The sequence below is a fragment of the Amia ocellicauda genome, chromosome 6 (genome assembly GCF_036373705.1).
Source record: "Amia ocellicauda isolate fAmiCal2 chromosome 6, fAmiCal2.hap1, whole genome shotgun sequence".
Lineage (NCBI taxonomy): Eukaryota > Metazoa > Chordata > Actinopteri > Amiiformes > Amiidae > Amia > Amia ocellicauda.
The window spans coordinates 44929948-44946306 of NC_089855.1; the positions used below are offsets into that span (position 1 = coordinate 44929948).

At 40.8% G+C, this 16359-nt stretch overlaps 1 protein-coding gene and 1 long non-coding RNA gene across 3 annotated transcripts; one reads left to right on the forward strand and one right to left on the reverse strand.

The window, feature by feature from the left end:
- Positions 1–79: 79 nt before the first annotated feature.
- On the reverse strand, positions 80–8631 carry adsl (adenylosuccinate lyase). The gene is made up of 13 exons (XM_066707177.1): positions 8385–8631; positions 6680–6886; positions 6333–6377; positions 4157–4236; positions 3890–4061; positions 3684–3730; positions 3437–3527; positions 3131–3200; positions 2796–2943; positions 2608–2698; positions 1443–1532; positions 1152–1328; positions 80–283 (listed from the first exon to the last, which is right to left on the reverse strand). The coding sequence occupies exons 1-13, from the start codon at positions 8556–8558 to the stop codon at positions 197–199; spliced, it is 1479 nt and encodes a 492-aa protein (XP_066563274.1). The 5' UTR covers positions 8559–8631; the 3' UTR covers positions 80–196.
- Positions 8632–9847: 1216 nt separating this feature from the next.
- LOC136751513 (uncharacterized) lies at positions 9848–15778 on the forward strand. 2 transcript variants are annotated; one of them, XR_010817019.1, is made up of 10 exons: positions 9848–10307; positions 10643–10733; positions 11285–11533; positions 11687–11823; positions 11932–12105; positions 12194–12238; positions 12320–12412; positions 13171–13274; positions 14845–14937; positions 15137–15778. It is a non-coding gene; the product is annotated as an uncharacterized LOC136751513 (long non-coding RNA). The 2 variants fall into 2 exon arrangements; XR_010817018.1 differs by having other exon boundaries at positions 13171–14937.
- The last annotated feature ends 581 nt before the right edge of the window (positions 15779–16359 follow it).

Genomic DNA, 16359 nt, shown 5'->3' on the forward strand with positions numbered 1-16359 from the left:
TTATGTACTGTAGCTCTATTGGACCAATATGAATGCATCACTCAATCCCAACAGGCAGACAGAGGCAGTGACAAACCGAGGCAGTGAAAATCTTTTTATTTTTCTTCTGTTATACAGTTTCTCCTCAACCCCCAACACAGCGAAACCACACTTTTGTTTGCTTATCAGTCATTTTGCCAGTCAGTCATTCAGTGTCTCAAAGCTCCAGATCAACATTCTCTTCCATCTGGTTTCTGTATGGCTCCAGTATGGGGCGCACCTCCTCTGCCAGGAAACGAACGACCTGGAGAGAAAGGGGGATGAGTGACAGAGAGTCACTAGTAAGATGAGCTCCTAAAGAAATCTGTTATATTTGTGTTATTTTGGGGGAAATTTGGATTTTTATTGACAAAGAAGGACATCTTTGATCAGCACAATACAATTAAAGCCAACGGGAATCAGTAAAATAATGAAAGATAAACCATCAAGCTCCACCCAGGACCCTGAGACACAAAGGCAAGAGGGAAAGAAACAGCAGAGATGAAGAGAGGAAAAAAGAGGAACAGAAAATATAAATACAAAAGAAAAGAAAAAGGGACAGAGAAAATCACAGGAAAGAAATAAAAGTTTCCAAATACCAACAGATTAGACACTAGCATACCAGCAGAAAGCAGGCAGCATTTCTCCTATTGCACAAAATGCTGGGAGGTTCCCTTTCACACACAAAACAGAGAATGCCGGAAAGAGCGATGTAGCCATGGGATCAACATGCAGTAGAAGCTTGTGGATTCAGCAGAGGAGACATGGATTGATATTCTGGACACGTTTGTAAAATTTCAATCATTTCCCCGTTTTGCCATTTTCCTTCCATTGGGTTAACTGGGGTATTGGTTCTAACAGGGAGGCGGTTCGGTTCGTACTCAGGAAAGTCATGAGGGAAACAAACAATGTCACTGTAGACCAGCGTGCTTGGAGGGCACGGACCCCAACAGCACAGTCCTCACCTCACCAGGCTGAAGGAGGAGGAGGCCCAGCCCAGTGAGTGGAGCCTCACTAAGCAACTGCAGGGCCTGAGGGTAACACCTCCGAAAACACAGCATAGCCCCCATCCAGACACACAATTCATCCCAATTAAGCTTTATAGAATGTATTTGAATAGGGGGTTTTCTTGCCTGTTGGGGTGCCCTGCCGATGAATGTCTGGGGGTCCATTAGGGTGTCCAGCTGGCCCAGGATGGGGGAGAAGTAGGGGTCGCCACGGATACGGGCAATGAGGTCATTGTCACCACCCTCCTGCTTGACCACAGCTGCGGCCTCCTGGGACAGCACCCTGATCTTCTCGTGGCAGTCCTGAGAGAGAGAGAGAGAGAACAGCTTTCAATGGTCATGCCAATAAAGCACTGTTGAATTGAATGGAATTGTATCCGTCTGTGTCTGACGCCATCTGGTGTCTGGGAACAGTACCTGTCGGTTGCCGCCTGCCTGCACCATGGCCATGATGATGTTCTCTGTGGCCATGAAGGGCAGCTCCTGACTGATGTGGCGCTGAATCACCTGCAGGGGGCAACAGTGAGAGGACCTGTACATCAATGCTCTGGCAACACTGATGTAACTTAGTCAGGCCGATAAAGCTTTTTGGAATTTGAATTAAACAAGAGAGACACAGGGAGACAGAGACTGTCATGCTGTGATATACTCTGTTGTGATCACAAGGCCAGAGAACAAACACCGTCAACACCACAGTACACTAACCCTGTAAATATCTGTATATACATGTAAATAACTGTACACTTGTAAAATCTGCAAAGCTATACTGAACACAAATATAAACGCAACATATAAAGTGTTGGTCCCCGTTTATGTCCCTGTTAGTGAGCATTTCTCCTTTGCCAAGGTAATCCATCCACCTGATAGGTGTGGCGAATCAAGAAGCCGACTAAACAGCATGATCATTACACAGGTGCACCTGGTGCGGAGGACAATAAAAGGCCACTCTTAAATGTGCAGTTTTGTCACACAACACAATGCCACTGATGTCTCAGGTTTTGAGGGAAGGTGCAATTTACAGGAATGTCCATCAGAGGTGCTGCCAGATAATTGAATGTTAATTTCTCTACTATACGCCACTTACAATGTTGTTGTAGAGAATTTGGCAGCACGTCTAAATCGACCTCACAACCGCAGACTAAGTGTCACCATGCCAGCTCAGGACCCCCACATCCGGCTTCTTCGCCTGTGGGATCATCTGAGACGAGTCACCTGGACAGCTGATGAGACTGTGGGTTTGCACAAACGGTCAGAAAGTGTCTCTGGGAAGCTCATCTCCGGCTTGTCGTCCTCACCAGAGTCTTGACCTGCTTTTAGCTCTGGTGCATATTCCCTCACAACTTAAGACTAGAAATCCATAGATTAGGGCCTAATTAATGCACTTCAGTTGATCTCCTCATATGAACTGTAACTTTAAATTGTTGGAGGTTGCATTTTTATTTGTAAGTATTTTTTATTTTACTTGTATTTGTTCTCTTTACTGTAAATGCTTTGGCAACATGTGTAAACTTGCCATGCCAATAAAGCTCATTTTGAATTAGAGAGACAGACATACAGGGAGAGATGCACAGAGGGCACTGACCTTGGGGTACACCACCAGCCCCTCAGTAATGTTCTGCAGGGTGCTGAGGATGATGTCAGCAGTCAGGAAGGCCTCTGGCAGAGAGATACGCCTGAGAGAGAGAGAGAGGGGTTAATACAGACACTGGACACTGCAGTTTATAACTTTCTCCCTACCTCCTTCTTTCTCCCGCTCCCTTTCTCGCTTACCGGTTGGCACTGTCGTCCAGTGTCCTCTCCAGCCACTGGTTGGCAGCAGTGTGCAGTGGGTTGCTTATCAGTGCCATCAGGTGGCGCGCCAGGCTGCAGCAGCGCTCACTGCGCATGGGGTTCCTCTTGTAGGGCATCGCACTGGAGCCTGGTGGGGGGGACACTATGATTAAGAGCTCAAGAGAAAGGCAGAGGCGCCGAGAAAGAGATGCAGAAATAAAGAAAGCACAGTGTGCAGTAGCCAGTCTATGGAATGCAGTATCCAGTGTACAGTGTAAAGTGTGTGTATGGTATGTAGTGTAGTCTACCCAGTGAGCAGTACACTGGTGTCTCACCTATCTGGTCCTTCTCAAAGGGCTCCTCGATCTCCTTCAGGTTGGCCAGCAGACGGATATCTGTGCAGATCTGCAGACCGGGAGGCAATTAACACCAATTAGTACACAGTACCTCACCCCTTAACTTCACCCAACATCAACTATTACAGACCAGTACAAACCAGTATAGAGCTGTGCAGACCAGTATAGACCATTATAGAGCTGCACAGAGCAGTACAGACCAGTCCAGTATGACTATTATAGATCTATACAAATCTGTTCAGCGGGGGGCGCTGTTCCCCCTGGCCAGACAGCACTGCGTCTCACCTTGTGCACAGTGGCGCCCAGGCTGGACAGCACAGTCAGCGAGTCGATGTCCACCTTGCGGCTGTAGGTCTGACCAGTCACTAGGTAAGACCTGTGGACACAGACACACACACACAGGGGTCACACACACACACACTGCCATTGCAACAGCGTGTTGTGGTGTAAGGTATTATATTGTATTGCATTAGACTGCATTGTTCTATATTATACTGATATTGTACTGTATTGATCGGTGCTGTACACTCACTTCTTGAAGCCGGCCATTTCTGTAACCATCCTGTCCAGCTCTTCCACCTGCAGAGCAATCACACACACTTTACTCACACCAGAGAACTCAGTCCTTACACACACAGAAACACAACAGCACTCACACACATAAGAATCCCCTCCTTCTACTGCGCTGCCCATTTGCTCTCCTCTCTCCTTCCATCTCTCTGACCTCTCTCCCCTCACCTTGCTGTGGTCTCCGTGGAAGAGCTGCAGGAAGCTGGCCTGTGTACCTGTGGTTCCCTTGACCCCCCGGAAACGCAGGTTGTTTCTGGCATACCGAAGGTTGCCCTCGTCCATCACCAGCTCCTGAAGCCACAGGCACGCCCGCTTCCCCACGGTGGTCAGCTGGGCCGGCCTGGGAGCGGGAGAGAGGGAGAGAAGGGCAAGGGTCAACTAGACAGACTGACACACTGACTGACACCTGATAGACAGACTGACAGACAGACTCACTGGAAGTGTGTGAACCCCAGGGTGGGTAGGTCAGCGTACTTCTCCGCAAAGTTAGCCAGCCTGTGAATCACACGAGCCAGCTGAGAGAGAGAGGGATTGAGAGAAAGAAAGGGTGTCAATGTGAGTTTGTCTCTGCGTGTCTGTGTCAATGCAAGTGTGTGTCAGTATGTATCAGTGTGTCAGCAGGCGCGTTTATACTGCAATTTCTGATCCGGATCATTGCATTGGTAGCATTTGATCCTGATCGGCTCAAGTTCCGGCATGCAAACTCATAAGAGAACATGTCCCTACTTCCCTTATTATGAATAAAATACTGTACAAATTAACAATGGCTTGTTATTTTATGTTAGCAAAAATATATAATTGTATTTTAATTTAAAATTCTTCTGCTGTAAAACATAACATTTTATATTAGCAAAAAATATTTGTATGTTTATTTGAAATGCTTTGGTTGGGAAAAAAATATGCAAATGCATTGGTTTTACTTGTTAGAATAATTTGTAACAAGATCAAACGTCAGTTTTTGATATAGCCGTTGTTCTAAAGGACTAATTTAATATATGCGTATAATGAAGTTTGTACTTGCATGATAGTGCACATGCGAGAACCCCTGTGTTGGCTGAAAGTTGATCCTAATTAAATGGCAGTGTAAATGTGTAAACCACTGATCCTGATCAAATGTTCCGATCAGGGAATAAAATTAACACCTGCCACCCGCCAAATGCGGGTAGATTTAGCCAGTGGTGGGTAAATCTGTCAATCTTACCATCCACTTTGGCAGGTAGCCAACAAGTGTACGGGAACTCAACTTGTTTTAATTTCTCATAGCGAATTGGTTGATATGTTTCAAAACACAAATTCATTTGTTGATGTTGTAGTCTTGGTATCTTAGTTGATTTGGCCAACCGCAATATCTTGTTTTTTTTAAAATGTATGGCATCTGGACAGCCTTCGGTCCAGGAGGACATATTTCAAGGAGAGCAATGAAGCAGAAGCAAGATTCCTGCAGATTAAGTATGTGGAAAGATAATGACTTTTAATGACCTGGATCAAAGTGTTTTCGAATTATAATAGCTGCATTGACAAAGTTCATACACGCACAACCTGTGAAATTCTGCAGATCTGTGCATATCTGCGGAAATCTGCACTACAACGCGCCCCATGGCTTCCATACAGAGAAGCACATACGTGTATAATATGTGCAGTGCAATTAAACTACCACAAATCTACAGCTGGTATGTTAACCCACCTAAAAGTCAAACACCCTTCTGCGAAACCAGCAATGACAAAAAAGGAAAGAGGAGCAACAAACACATTAATATTACATACACAGCCAGCTATTGCGATTTATTTTTTATTCGCTGTAACTCGAATGCACAGGTGTATTTCCGAAAATAGACTGTGTTGAGTGTGGTTTGGAAACGTGGAAAAGTCCATCGTTTAGTCAAGTAGATTGTATAAATTAGCTAGCTAGATAGGTCTTATACATTTTATATTTCACCAGAAAACATTGCCACAAGGACACTAATGTTAAGGCAGTTCACATTGCTAAACTGGCAATTGAATGAAATTGAAAAAAATTAAATTAAAATTAAAAATTGAAAAAGAAAAACATATTGGTCGGTCAGTTACAGATGTAATGGCAAAATATTCCTTTATAAACGAATAGTCACAGCATTTTCTGCTGCGTAGTGGAGATTCTGCTGAAGAGAAATTGTGTCTTTGCTGGCATGCATGGTATTGCCCAATGGAAAGGACGTTACTGTCTGTCATCATCCCTATAGATGAGGACCCTATAGATTTTCTTTTTCATCCCTAAAAATATAATATATAGTACAATCCTTTTCCCTCATATGCATCTGTCTAAGAGTCTATACAGGTGTGCGATTAGCTTTTGTTATTGATTCATTACCTGAATAAATGTAATGTTTTAACATGTTCACAACACATTTACGCACCATCATGTATTTCTGGTGATGTCTGCCTTTGGCTGGTAAAAATACTTAGTGGTCGGTAATTTGGTCATTCTACCAGACATAGTGGCTAGTGGCCAAAAAAGTTAATTTAATCCCTGGTTCCGATGCATTTGATCCGGATCAGAAATGGCACTGTAACTGTGCCTGGTGTCTTTTGTGTCCGTGTGCGAACGTATAAGGACAGGTCAGCAGAGTCTCACCTTGGGCAGCAGTATATTAAAACCATCACGAAGCATTATTAGATCCTGAGAGAGAGAGAGAAAGGGCAGAGACAGAAAGACAAGACAGAGAGAAAGGTTAATTAGTTTCCAGCCTCTAGTTTTTTTTGTTTGTTTTTTAAACTAATCCCAGAATGCCAAGTGTCCCAGAATGTGTTTTGACCTTCTGAGCCTGACATTCACTTCTTATGGCAGCTTTACTTGACAGAAATGCAATTGAAACCTAGGCAGAAGTGTGGCACAGCCATGCCGAGGTGCACCTAAGCATGGACAGTGGAAACAGGGTATTAGTCCACTCTCAACAGAGTCCACCCCATCCCCCACCTCACCGTGTTGTCCCCCACATAGCAGGAGGTGGAGCCCAGGTGTATGATGGGCGCAGCATTGGGGCAGGCGTGTGCGAAGGTGTGCACGTGGGCCATGACGTCGTGCCGCAGCCGGCGCTCCTCAGCTGCCGCCCGCGCCCAGTCCACCCCCGCTGCAAGCCCCTCCTCCATCTCGCGAACCTGCTCCTCCGTAACAGCCAGACCCAGATCCTGGGGAGAGAGAGGTAGAAATGGGGAGATGCACATGCACACACGCACGCACACACACACACACAGTGCTACTCCCTCTGGCTGCCATCTACTGTCTGGTGGCAGTGTGCAGACTGTATTGCTTGCTGTGTGTCAATGCCGCAATTGAATGCTGCATGTGATGTATAGCATCCATATTGCTTGCATCCTGTAATGCTGTGTCTTTGCATCTTTACTGTAGAACTATGGTGGTTTCCAGTACAGATATTATTGTAGCTGGCAGGTTTTCACGGCTCAGGGGCCTTGGAAAATGTTGGTAGCCCAGGGCCTCAGAGGTCCAGAATTTATCATTCTTGTAGCCTTAAACAGAGACTCTACTGAATGCAGTGTTCATGATAGAGCTAATCTACATGAATTGATCACTCAAAGGTTGTTCCTTAATCATGTAATTTACTCCAGCGGCCAGTAAAGGCTCAACCAACCACTTCTATTGTTGTAACAAATTGCCTATAAACCTCTTTTGTCTGGGGCTATCTCCTTAGAACAGTGGTAGGCAACCTAAATTAATCAGCGGGCCACAAGTCCAGGTGTCAAATTACTGCCTGGGTCACAAGACCCTTTTTACCACAATTACAAGCCAAAAATGCTAAATTTGTATTTAAAAAAATAGCACTATAATGCAATCAATACATATCAACAAGGACTAACACATTAATACAAACTATGCAGTGGTCATAAATACTACTTTATTCTTGTTATTTTTGGGGGGTGGTCATGGGCCACTGCCTTAAAACAATGAGCATTCATATCCTCTGCTAGTATTAGAACATTCCCAACTTAAATTAGGTTTAAACATGTTTTCAAATACCTATTTATATAACATAATACCCTAAATCTGTAGAAAATGAGAGTGTGCGCCCTGTGGCAACTGTTGGCCAGTTATTGCCACTTTCACTGCTCCTTCCCCCCCTGTTGTCCAGATCAGCTGAGGGGATGCATGTGATAGACAGTCTGCAGCAAATTAACAGTGTGTGTGTGTGTGTGTGTGTGTGTGTGTGTTGCACTGTAGGTGTGATTGTGTTGCACAGTGTTTGACTGTGTACGTGATGCACTGTGTTGCCGTGTTTTGTGTCGTGTGAGGCGCTATGTTGCTGTATAGCTCTGAAAAAAGAGCTATTTTTCCAGAGCTGTGTCTGTGTGTGTGTGTGTGTGTGTGTGTGTGTGTGTGTGTGTGTGTGTGTGTGTGTGTGTGTTAAGAGTGAACTCTGGCCATCAAATACAAATAGACCACTCTGTCACAGTCTATTTATACAGAGAGAGGACTGTAATCTGAGCTGAGAGAGAAGGAAAGAGAGGGAGGGATAGTGACAAGGGAATGAACAAACACATAGAAAGAGACTGACGGGGGCAGGGGATAGATAGATAGATAGATAGATAGATAGATAGATAGATAGAGAGAGAGAGAGAGAGAGAGAGAGAGAGAGAGAGAGAGAGAGAGAAAACACTGACTGAGACTGACTTTCTGTGCTTTCGCCAGGTAGATCCACAGTTTCCGCCAGGTAGTAAACTTCTTCTCCTCGCTGAAGTTGAAAGCCATCTCCTTGCTGGCGTAGCGCGACACCAGGGGCGACCGGTACCTCGAGTGCTCGTCTTCCGCAACCCCGCTGCCACTGCTGTGGGTCCTGCCCTCCATCGTGGTGCCCTCGCTGCTGCTGCCGCTCACGCACGCTGCGCCTGAACACGCCGCAACCCGCCGTAAAGTCTAGTTACGCCCCCTCCTACTGGGTGAGATTATACGGATGTTTCTGACTAACATTTCCCATGATGCGTCGCTGCTCACGGAGACAGCCGAGATTCCCCGAAGGTGACGTCACAACAAGATTTGTAGCGAAGCCTCGTTTTGCCGGTTGCTCGGGGTAGGCACACGGAGGCTGATACTATGGAGGGTGATGAGTGCCAAAATTAAGATGAACGTGATTATGAACATGAAGATGATTATGAAGATGAACATGAAGATGAACATGAGCTCTGGATAGGACAATAAGCGCACTGGCTACCGCCCACCAGCTCTGATTGACAGAGTTCAATGTTTTTGTCACATCGAAAAAACAGAAATACAAGAGACGCTACGAAATGTAGAAGCGAACTGAGAAATGCGAAAAGCAAAAAGAGAAACGGGAAATAAATATATACATGATGAAACTAATGAATGAATAAATACATGTTGCAATAAATAAACAAATAAATAGATGAATAATTAGATATATACCATAAAAACATCATCCATACATCATAATTCGGACCCAATAAATACCTTATAGTTTAATACTTTCCATATTGTATTTTGTTTGATTTTATTCGGGAAAATGTACAGAGACCCATCTACTCGCTCACACGGTATCTATAGATAAAGGGAGGTGTTAATTGAGTCCTACATTGTACTCTATTGCATTAGTTTTAGGGTTTATACAATGTATTGTGGAGCTATAGAACACATACAGATAGGCAGGTTACATTCATAATTGGTTAAGGCGTACGACTATGAGACTGGTATTTTCTGGGTCCTAATTATAATGTATGCATTATGTTTTTTAGGTGTATATATATATATATATATATATTCCGGAGTTACACGGTTTCAGAGTATGGAGGATTATCCAAACTGAAATTTAAAATAAATGCAGGGAAAATAAATACACGATTAAACAAATACATGGACATTAAAGCCTATCTATTTATGTATTAATCTATTTATTTGTTTATTTATTTCAACATGTATTTATTCATTCATTAGTTTCATCATGTATATATTTATTTCCCGTTTCTCTCTTTGATTTTCGCATTTCTCAGTTCGCTTCTACATTTCATAGCGTCTCTTGTATTTTTTGTCAATCAGAGCTGGTAGGCGGGACCAGTGCGCTTATTGTCCTATCCAGTGCTCATAATCCTCTTCATGTTCGTCTTCATAATCATCTTCATGTTCATAATCTTGTTAATAATCATCTTCATGTTCATCTTCATGTTCATAATCATCTTCATGTTCATAATCATAATCATCTTCATGTTCATGTTCATAATCATGTTAATAATCATCTTCATGTTCATCTTCATGTTCATAATCACATTCATCTTAATTTTGGCACTCATCACCCTCCATACTTCTACTGATATGCCACAGAGCTGTCTACTCTTTGCTTGCGTACGTTTAAATTTGTATTATTAATTATAGTTTGATCTGTGGTTGCATTAGTTATCTGTTATGGTGCTGTGTACCGTTTGCCGGTTGATTTTACAGGTTAATGTACCTGTGCCAGTATATAAATACAAATACGAAGACCATCGACATGATAGCACTCTTGTGTAAAGGTGCTTCAGATTCTAGGCCTAAGTATGGTCTTCAAGATACCTGAAGAGATGGACGCTGGACGTCCAACAATGTCAGGTAGGTTGTTATCAGTATACATTTCATACGGTATATTATACAGACCACAACAAGTAGACTGAACTTATTAGTGTAATGTTACTTTAATTTTGTTATTTTAATATATTGCCTTGTTCCGTCATGTTACGACACGTTTAAATTCATAAGTGTATTGTTTCCCCTTTTTATTTGTTTTTTGCACCCTAATCCCTGTTTTTCACTTTTAACTGTCTGATCTTATGTTATACTCAAGTTCAGCTGACATTGCCCTCTGTGTTCATAACTGAACTTGTCGACATGTTGTAGGTGCCCAAAATGTAGGCAACAAAGCAATATTCCACTACGTCATTTTTCAGATTAAAGACGAACAAGATTTTGCCAGACACCTGTCAAATGTACAGAGAGCCACCTCCTTAAAAAGCACTGGGGAATTTCAATTTGGTGTTGGTAAGTATCTTTTTGACAGTGCTAATATATAGATATACACTCACCTAAAGGATTATTAGGAACACCTGTTCAATTTCTCATTAATGCAATTATCTAACCAACCAATCACATGGCAGTTGCTTCAATGCATTTAGAGGTGTGGTCCTGGTCAAGACAATCTCCTGAACTCCAAACTGAATGTCTGAATGGGAAAGAAAGGTGATTTAAGCAATTTTGAGCGTGGCATGGTTGTTGGTGCCAGACGGGCCGGTCTGAGTATTTCACAATCTGCTCAGTTACTGGGATTTTCACGCACAACCATTTCTAGGGTTTACAAAGAATGATGTGAAAAGGGAAAAACATCCAGTATGCGGCAGTCCTGTGGGCGAAAATGCCTTGTTGATGCTAGAGGTCAGAGGAGAATGGGCTGACTGATTCAAGCTGACTGATATATATATATATCTTTTTTTTAATGTTGTTTTTTTTTGGGGGGGGGGGTTGGATAATTGTTTGTTTTGAATGTCAAAAAGTACATCTGATTTTATACTGTTTTCTTTTTCCTTACTGTCAAGGTGGTGTTCGTCACATGGGATGTATGCACTCTGTAGTTTATTACTCTTCACCTCTGTGGTGGCAAGAATCAGCAAGAGACCATGCGGATGGATTGCTGAGTTTCAGACATCCCCCAAACTTGTATATATCAAACATTGCAGGGAGAGTAGCAAGACACACCAACAACAGAACCTCCTAGAAGTACTTTCAGCCTCATGATGGAAGGCTCTTGAAGCATCAGAGAACAACATTAAGAGTGCTCTAAACTGGTAAGTATATTACATTACATTTAACAGTATTAAACAATTAACTTGTCATGGTATACTCAGTCATTACAATAGTTGGTTATTTTATTGTGTTCACATAATTAATAAGCGCAGTACATAAGCAGATTTTTTAACAACATGTACTTTACTTTGTAGAACAAAGACTGCAAAAACTACAACTGCAAAAGCTGTCCAGACCAAAGGTTTTATTATCAGAACCCAAAGACGGAGGTGAAGAAGACAATGGCATCAAATTTTCCTTTGATATGTTTCCCATTCTGGATGAAAATAAGGTTTCGTTGATAATACCACAATAATTGAATTGTTTACATAGGCAGACATCGTAGTGTATTATATTGTTAAGTATGATTTTTTTATATCTATATTTTGTGCATCTTTAGGGAAAACGTTGCAGGCTTTTGCAGGAAGGACCGAATGAGTCTGAAGTAGTTATTAAAGTGCAGACAATCATGGCAACATTCAAAGATGTGAAAAGTTTATGCCCCCCTTACATTGTACTGGCAGAGGAAGAAACATACAAGGACTGGGGCGGTGGACCTTGGCTGACAGATAGTGTAAGTAAAGGTTATTTTGAAAATAAAGAGTTTCAACTTGAAAAGTAAAATGCAACTGTATATTCCCAATTATCTATTTATTTTAAAGGTTGTCTGTGCAAGAATCAAGCAGATGTGTTCTAGGGAAAAAGATGTAAGTATGTTAATTACATTTTAAGATAGCTGTATAAAGCCGTTTCAAACTCCAGTAAATTTGCAACATGTTTTCCAACAGATGGAAAAGATTGAGAATTTCTGGTTCACAGTTTGGTGGAGAGACATGAAAACCATAAAAGACATACAAAAGCGTAATCTGCTGTGCATGAAGGTATGTGGTCTTATCATTTCTGTGTCGTGCTTCTAAATATTTAATTACTTGTAAAGAACTAGCATCCAATTGTGTGTATATTCAGAAACAATACAGAGCCGTTTTTTATTTGCAGAATATTCACAAAGACACAAAGCTTTTGTTTCCACGAGTTGTAGGCCACTCCACCCCTGAATCAGGAAACCACTTCATCATTATTATTATTATTAATAATAATAATAATAATAATAATAATAATATTTTTATTTTTTTTATTTCTTGGCAGACGCCCTTATCCAGGGCGACTTACAACATAAGTGCAAAATACAGAGAATTACAAGGCAATCATTACAAATTAACTTAGCTAAAATACAGCAATTCAAAAATACATTTTACAAATTCCAATTACAATTTACACAAGTACAGTAAGAGACTTCCTACATCCTGGACGGTGAAGCTAAGTGCTGTCAAGATGTAGGGTTACAGACAAGGGCTACGGGAAAGGGAGCAAGGAGGAAAACAATCAAGAAGGAGCATAATAAGGTGAAGTGCAATCTAGCAGGGTAATTAGCGGAACAATTAGCAGAACTTGAAATTCGAGGCATCAGTATGGCATCTGACATATTAAACGGAAGACAGGTCACTCACTTAAGACAGTATCATGCTTCATCACTGATGATGTGTTTGCAACATAAGGTAATATTACTCTACAATACTAAATCAAGTTTTAGACTGCGCTACATACAGTATAACATGCAACACTTTGTTTTCCTTAACAGGTGCACAATACACCACTACCACTAACAGAAGAGGAGGACAGTACTTTGTGCATGGCCAGTGATATAAGTGCATGCATTTATCAGCGAAGTACAACTGGAAAGAGGTGAGTAACTAAAGTGAACCAGTAATATTGTATTGCATCCAGATAAATTAATAATTCATTACAAATGTATGTTATTACATTGTAGGTTGTAAAGACCTGAGTTTGCCTTGTCATGTTTTTATGACATTGTACCCAGAACAGAAAAGAATGCAGTGGATTCAATGTGATTCTTGCAAGGGCTGGCTTTTCCCTCATATCTATTCCACTCTCTTGTATACTTAAGAAAGATAAGGTCAAGCCAGAAGGACAGGCCAGGAGGTAGCTTGTTTTCTGTTTGTTATTTAAGATGAGAATCTTGGAGACAATGTCAAACAGTATGATTGAAGTGTCTGCTCCTTAATCCTTGTATTGACCCATGGACTCTGTCCTTTAATAATATATTCTGCTTAGCAAGCTTTTAAGATAACAAAAGTAATTACTTATTAATTGTAACCAGATCTTTGTTTTTTATGTATAAAAGGCTCTGACTTTTAAATGAAGACAGAGCGACTTTGGGATCTTCTCGATTCACTGTTCCTCTCCACGCTGCGTGTATTAAAGGCATTGAAACGAACGTTCCAACCTGATTGAAGATGGTTTTTGTTCCACAGTGCTTTAAATGTTAATAAGAGAACTTTAAAGTTGATCCTGTAGTGCACAGGCAGCCAGTGAAGAGAAACCAATACTGGAGTGATGTGTTCATGTTTTTTTGTTTTAGTTAGAATTCTTGCAGCAGCATTTTGGACTAACTGAAGTGCAGAAATAGCTCTGTTTGTGCTGCCTGACAGAATGGCATTACAGTAATCCAATCGAGATGTAACAAATGCGTGAATCAATTTCTCAGTGTCCTGTAACGAGAGGAAATGTCTAAGTCTAGCAATGTTTCTAAGCTGGAGGAAGGAAGATCTCGACACATTCTGAATGTGTGATTCAAAAGATTATGATCACAGATGACACCCAGGTTTCGTGCCATCTCCTTAGGGGAGAAATTAAAGTTATCATTACCCAGTTTTGTTAGTGCATGATGAACAGTTCGATTTATTTTTTTGTCTCCTAAAATTATGACTTCTGTTTTGTCAGAATTAAGCATAAGAATTTTTTTTGTCATCCATGTTTTAATCTCAGACAGACAGCAGATTCGTTTTTCTAGGTCTATGGTGTTGTTAGGATTTACTGACAGATATAATTGTGTGTCATCTGCATAATTGTGAAAGTTAATATTATGCCTAAAAGGAGCATGTATAATGAAAAAAGTATAGGTCCGAGGACTGAGCCCTGTGGGACTCCGTACTTAACCTCAGTTGAATTTGAGTGGTTCTCGTTAATCTGTACATATTGGAGTCTGTTTGACAGATATGATTTAAACCATGACAGCACATTGCGAGATAGGCCAATACGGTTTTCTAAGCGGTGTAACAAGATTTTGTGGTCGATATTTGTGGTTGATATGCCCAAATTAAATCACAAATTAAAAGACAATGAAACTGAGGATGAGTATACTCGATGGAAAAAGAGGCAAGTATATTGTATTATCAGTATTATAATGTAATGTATACTGCAGATTGAAAACAATGTTATTTGCATCATTGAGACATGTTCACTTCTGGAGAAAATCAAGAGTGCTGTGAAGCTGAAGATGACTTATGCAAATACTTCATTACTTCTGGATGTGTTAGCTCCTGAGGTAAATATACATTTTACATATTTTCCACAATACAATGGATGTCAATATCACAGGCATATTTTTTTGTTATTATTCACATTAGTTTTTGAATAAATGATGGTTAAGCACTTACTTCAGCTTTTCCTCAGCAACAAAGTATACTTTGCTGGTGGTCTTCCACAGGTACTCATTTAACTGTCTTTTCATGCATGTTTTTCAGGTTATGATCAAAATACTGCAGAAACATGAGGGATTCTCCAGATAGCATGCAGAACTACCATTAGCTTCAGAAAGCCCAGTGAAGACCCGAAGGATGCACTGTGGATTCATTCGATGTTTTCAAAATGTTAAGACCGTGTTAAGAATGTTATGAAAATGTTGTACATGGCTGTTATTGTAAACTGCTGCTGATCGGACACCGTTCATACTAAAACTGGTGATTTAATCTGAAACAATTTTTTTTTTTTTTTTTTTTAATCATGTTACAAATTTGGTCAGTTATTTTTCCCAAAACAAGGGCAAACAATGCCTGTAAGTTCTAATTAAAGAAATTGTAAGTTCAACAAACATGTTTGCACTTGGTTAAAACATGATATGTATGTATTTGGTCCATGAATGTGTGAAGGCCAATTTATTACTATTGCACTCACATGGTTTCTTTAGATCAAATACAAAAAAGTGGTGTAACATAACATTGTATTGTCATGATTGGCACATGATGGAGGGGTCACAGAATGTGACAAAAACTTACAGTTGTTGTGTTCTGGATTCATATAATGTTTATGATTACTACTTTTCCTTTTAAGAATGAAATGCATCACAATTGTAATCACATTACACATTTGTCTTCCGTTCTGCACATTTTGGCTTTTTTGGGGGGGAAAATTATAAACTTTATAAATATGAAAGTAATATGCTGTTGTATTACACCTTTTTGAAAACCATAGTATATGTTTATATCCTATAATACATACTTTGGCAGTATTTTCCAGTGAAGCACAATGGAAGGCAAAGCAAACCGGAATCAAAGAATGCTCTTTATAGAACTTCGCAAACATTGCGCAGGCAGAAGTGTTCTTGCACTTAATAGTCAGCTAATAGAGATTAGGCAGAGACACCAAAGGAAAGTACTGTATTAAGTACCATAGTGCATCACAATGTACTACTGTATATCTCGGTGTACTATAGAGTCACAGTCACAGTTACTACATTTGATTGTATAATATTCTGTCAAAGTTTACAAAAAAAAATACAGTAGGTATAGCGTATAGGTTTATTCCATATGGGGTTATTTTTAACGCAATGTTTCCATCGGTAACCTTGAATTATATATTTTTATATCCAAGAAATCGCAGTCTGTGTATGTAGTTCGAATCAGAAACACGAGAAACTAAGTGAGGAAAACTGAGAACCAGAGACCGCTATTTAAACGGGAAAAAAATG

Bases quoted from the DNA above. Each gene is read 5' to 3' on its own strand.
- adsl (XM_066707177.1), bottom strand. From the start codon at position 8,558: ATGGAGGGCAGGACCCACAGCAGTGGCAGCGGGGTTGCGGAAGACGAG. The intron at 3,528-3,683 runs GTGAGTGTACAG...CTGTGTCCACAG, and splicing joins GAAATGGCCGGCTTCAAGAA to GTCTTACCTAGTGACTGGTC. The intron at 1,533-2,607 runs GTCAGTGCCCTC...TGCCCCCTGCAG, and splicing joins GGCTGGTGGTGTACCCCAAG to GTGATTCAGCGCCACATCAG.